Raw genomic sequence first — 5456 nt, 5'->3', positions numbered from 1 at the left:
ATTTCTAATCTCAAATATAATGTTAAGATATGTTAGATTTAAGGATCAGAAAAGTAATATTCATGGATTCCGATTTTTAAACGTCTAAAGGTCATTCAGGTATTCAGATATAATAATCCACAAGAGTAAATAATCGATCTTAATACGTCTTATTCTTATTCTGCTTCGCCCACAGCTCAATCCGCTTTAGCCATTTATATACATATACATATAATATCAGAGTATTCAGAGTACGTCAATCTACCTGTGAGTCTTTGATGGCACTTGTATTCCACTTGCTGCACCTCCACAGTGCGCCAGGGCGCACTTCACTTTTATGCATTGTCTGTATGTCTGACGTTCTATCGAGCTACTCAAATGGTGTATTCTTTTCTTTACTGTATATTTTTCTTTTTCTCTCTTCTTCTTTTTTTTTTCTTTTTTGTTAACTAAATAAATGCAGTTTGTTTGCCTGCACTTGTTGTTTGTGTTGAGCCAAGCAGAACATTTCCATTTGAATGTTCTTTTAAGCGAAAACAATTTCTTCTTTGTTTTGCTTTTGAGAATTTCTGCATTCCTTTTTCGCCAGCTATTTGTACTGCTTCCAACTCCACCTCCTCCTCTCTCTCACTCCCTCTCTCTGTCTCTTAGGTATACTCAGGTAAGTGATACCAGATGTAGGAAAATCTGTTGTAGGTTTCATCAAATTAGATCATGGATTTTGATTTGGATTTTGAGGTTGGACCAGCAAATGTCTAATGTCATTATCAGGAGCTCGGGTCGCCTGCCCAGCTGGCGTGCCCTTTGTTGACCCTTTTCTTGGAGTCATTCTCTTTTGTTGTACCTTTAGAGTTTTGCAGCCATTTCGCCGCATTTTATTTTACATTTTTTTTATGCAGCACCAACAACTATAAAAAAAAGTTTTTACATTTTTTTACGGCACTTATTTTCTTTTGGCAAGGCAAAAGAAAAGAAAATTCAGCGCATTATGTGTGGTCTTACGGCGAGAAGTTGATTATGTTGATTTGTGGAATTGATTTGGTTAGGGCGTGGTGTATACCACACCAGAGTTGAATGGAACTCTATGAAGAAGAAGAAAAAGGGGAGGCAGAAGCCGTAGCAAGAGTCAGCACTCCTTTTTATCATAAAATATTCGTGTTATGTGGCGTGGAAATGCTGCCTGATTGTTTTGCGGTTGTAAAAATATGTAAAACTTGAAATTGAATGAGCCAAAGGATGAAGAGAAGAGACTTTAATATATATATTAAAGAGAGATTACAAAAATACTAAACCAGCAAAATAATAAAAAATTAAATTATATAAAAAATATAAAGAGAAATGTATTCAAGAAAATCTCAGAAGAGGAATTTCGTGTAGTTTGCATGGCTGAGAATATACAGATGACTTAAATATATATATTTTTTAAATTAAAAATGGTTTTAATAAAAAAAAAATGGCAATATTAAAATTAAACTATATATGAAAAAATATATAAATAACACAATAATAAATGAAACCAGAAATATAAAGAAAATCATTAAAATATGAAATAAATATTAATCATATTTAAAAAATAATGATAAAATATATATATACAAAAACAGCAATTATAAATATTTAAAATATAGAGAAATAAAAAAAAAATCTATAAAATTATAATAAAACTTATATAAAATATAGATAGAATGCTTATTTAAGAACATCAAGGAGTAGCAAAATCTCTCACACATAAAATATTTCTAGCCCAGAGCTCACGTAGTTTGCATAGTTGAGCCTGAAGGCAAAGATAAAGGAATTTGGTCAAGGACACACAGCCAAAGGAAACACACAAGACACAAGCATAGGCAAACGCAAATTCGAACCGAATGAAGTTCCCCAGTTCGAACTGTTCGAATGTCGAATAAGCCACAGCCTCTCCTAGCGCACACACGAAACAAGAATCGAAGCAAACCAACTCGAATTCGAGCACAGACAGACATTTCGAACCTTCGAACGTCGAGTGAGAGCAACTACCCCTCAAATCAAACTCGAAACAGGGGAACTGTGCAAACTACATAACGCATTACGTTCTACGTAAACGTAACATGCCACAAGTGTGAAGTAAAGCGCGAACATTTACAGCACGTGATGCAGCCGAGAGGTTGAAAAGTAGCTGACATAACGGCACATGCAGCAGTCACAGAGCAGAGAGCGAGAGCAGCTCACGAAAGGCAGCAGAAGAGAGAAAAAGAGAGAGAGAGAGAGAGAGTCCTTACGGAAATGCATGTGAGCACTCGCTCTCTCTCTTCGTGTGCTACACTGTGGGGTGGGCGCCCGGCATTGGGCTAGGGCCATGGTGGTGGGTTGTTGTCCCTTCGTGCGGCTTGTTGCTGCTGCGAGTGTCGCTGGCATTTCCCGGGTATAAAAACCCAGTCGCTGACGCCGTGCGAGTCAGTCGAACGCCAGCTAGCCCCGAGTGCGTAACACAGCAGTCAGCAGCAGGAAGTAGTGAATAGTTGATTGAAAGCAACGCCCAGAGTGAATTTTTACGTAATCCCTTGCGACATGGCCATACCGTTTTACGAGGACGAGCCGGAAACGGCGACGGCAGCCAACCTAGACGCCAGCCAAATTACCGACGCGGATCAGGTGGACGGGCCGCCGCTCAGCCACGGCAGCAATGATGCGAACGGCTACGATCAAGTGGACTACGAAGCGCCATCCGCATCCGCATCCACATCGGCATCGGCATCGCCATCGGCAGCAACAAGTAATAGTCAAGCCACATCCACCGACAACAACGAGATGCCGCCCAGCACAGAGGAGCAGTTGCTCGTTTGGAAAATGTTAGCATTAGCCATGTGCAAGGTGCTGAAACAGTTCTATCTGCAGCACAAGAAGCAACAGCAGCCGGGCAAAACCACAAAGCTGACGGCCACAGTGCAAATTCAGCCGCAAGCGCAGTAAGGCTTAACTAAAGAGAACAAGAACGAGAACGAGAACGACGACGAATTCAAGGCCTCACTCAAAACGAGGCCTCTGATGGCTCCTAAGCGCAACTTGTGATTACTTTTCGTTGGTGAGAACTAGCGCTCCCCAAGCTAAACAGGGAGAGACAGAGACAGAGAGAGAGAGAATGGATTGGAGAGAAAATGTATGTGAACGATTCGCCAAAATCACAAAAATTCAAGGAAAACAAAAACAGAAAAAAGTAGAAGAAATTTCATAGTTTTGTATATGGTTTTATTTTTCCGGAACAAGTCAATCTGAGTTTTGCCGTCGCTCGAGAATGTAAACAATTTGTGTTTTTGAAGGCTGATTTGAAATGTTTGGATAAGCGCAAATGTGATAAATAATTTTGCTAAAAATTGTATTTTAAGTGCTCACTGTTTTGGTAAAGTTATTTAAGCATCGAAATCAATTCAGATACCATGTGAAATGAAATGAAATGAATATTTTTCTAGTTTAATTTTATTGAATTAAGTTACAGCAGAATGGTCGGCCCAGTGCAAGCAGCAGCAGCAGCTAGTTTTCAGACACAAATACGAATCTAAGCCTAAGTCCAATTTTTCTACTAATAGATGTGTAACAGTTTATATATAGAAATTAGTTCATAAGTTTATAAATTACAAACTTTTACAAAAAATATATATATATATATATAATTCTCTTGGTGTCTATTTACAAACAAATCGCATCGATTTCACTCTTAGGTAGTTGGCTTCTTAAACTAGTTATGCAAATATTATAAAAAAAATATATATACACTTATATATATATATATAAATATATTTTTGTATAATTATTTTGCTGTTAAGTGTAATCGATGTTCATGTATGTGTATATGTGTGTCCATTTCATTTCTAGGTCCATTAACATAAGCAATATAACTAAGACTACGCGTATTTCGAGCAAAGACAAACTACAGTAAATACATTTTCGTGTCACGAGCATGAACATAGTACAAGAAAACAATAGAGATCTTAACAGACACAACAAACAGCCAAATGGTAAACGAAAAACAAAAAATATGAAAATATATTAACTATTGTAAATTAATTTTAAGCATAAAGTAATTGTATACATTATATATATGCATAATAAAAATTAAATTAATTAAAACGAAATTGCAAATATAAAATCTATTTTCTTTTATTTATTTAAAAATACATGTATTGAAAGATATGAAACAAAACTTCTATTTATATTACTCTGTTATTTCTACTACTTGAACTGCTGAAAGTGTATAAGGAAAAAGATTGAGACAGAGAAGAAGCTGTTTGAGAAGTTAAAGAAGCGAATATATAAGAGCTAAAGTAGTCTCAAGCGTTTAATAAATTTTATAATATAGAGAAAATAAATTTATTTATTTCTTTTTAATGTATACAGATTCCAAGTACGTTTGGAAAGGAATTTCTGTTTGTATGGAAAATTAATATTACTGATCAATATTGAAGCTTTGAAAGATTATTCGTTATCTCTAATTCTCCAACTCGGATGTCCTATGTTTCTAATAACTGTATTTCTTCAAAAATTGTGGAAGTATGTGTAAAGTTAATGATAATAATTGATACATTGGTAATTTTTTAATATGAGTAATATAAGGTTTGCCAGTTTAGACTCCCCTTAGATTGCATATGCCCCAACAATAAAACTCACTCCAAAATTATTCCACCTCAATATTTATTATCAAATAAATATATATTGGAATCAAATATTTATTAAAATAGTTTAATGGAATTAAAATTAAATCAAAAATAAATATTTTAAACAAAATAAAGGCATTCAAAAAGATCACCGAATCATGAGAGCGTCTCTGTTTTTCACTTAACAACTATTTCCGATATCTATCTGATATCTACATCAGCAGATCGATCGCTTAGTCCTGTCCTTATTTTATTTTAATTATTTATTTATATTATTTAAAAAAAAAAATGTTTTGAAAAATTCCTTTTAGACGGCATAGCCTTACAGCTGTTGGCTTTAAATTGCTTAATACAGAGAAGTGCTCTATTATGTATTTTATAATATAAGCTTTAAGCCAAGTTGCTCGTTTAGTATAATGTTAGTCAATATATGAATAACCGTAGTTAATAAAACTCTCAAAACTGATTATACCTCCACACATAAACCCAAACTCACATAGAGCTTGTGGCCTTAAATAGACTCAGTACTCTATTGATTGCTAGATCTATGCATTCAAGTTCATCGCTGCTTAATTCCACTCTCATCAATGCTAATAACTTGCACAGCATTCATTCATATGCCATTGACAATGGTCTGCCACCTTCGCTGCGGTATTCAAATTGCATAGAGCCGTAAGTAGATGGCATAGATCAAAGCCAGTTGGCAGACAATGCCCGCCTCGCCCATCTGCTTCCAACTCCGCCAAAAACCAAACGCACAATCGATGCGGAAAAATGTCGCGTGGCGGCTGATAAAAGGCCTTCGGGGCAGGATAACAGAAAGCAGAGGATAGAGAGTGAGAGAGATGAAGA

At 35.7% G+C, this 5456-nt stretch overlaps 1 protein-coding gene across 1 annotated transcript; it reads left to right on the top strand.

Annotated features, from left to right (window-relative positions):
• The first annotated feature begins 2394 nt into the window (after window positions 1–2394).
• Window positions 2395–3623, top strand: skl (sickle). Its single transcript, XM_030383898.2, has one exon. The coding sequence runs from the start codon at window positions 2524–2526 to the stop codon at window positions 2923–2925; it is 402 nt and encodes a 133-aa protein (XP_030239758.1). The 5' UTR covers window positions 2395–2523; the 3' UTR covers window positions 2926–3623.
• Window positions 3624–5456: the final 1833 nt, after the last annotated feature.

This window comes from Drosophila navojoa, chromosome 4 (genome assembly GCF_054131105.1).
Source record: "Drosophila navojoa isolate 15081-1374.11 chromosome 4, UAZ_NAV_1.0, whole genome shotgun sequence".
Taxonomy (NCBI): domain Eukaryota; kingdom Metazoa; phylum Arthropoda; class Insecta; order Diptera; family Drosophilidae; genus Drosophila; species Drosophila navojoa.
This window is presented reverse-complemented; position numbering and strand designations above follow the sequence as displayed.

Coding starts and splice junctions, on each gene's coding strand:
- skl (XM_030383898.2), top strand. CDS start 2,524: ATGGCCATACCGTTTTACGAGGACGAGCCGGAAACGGCGACGGCAGCC.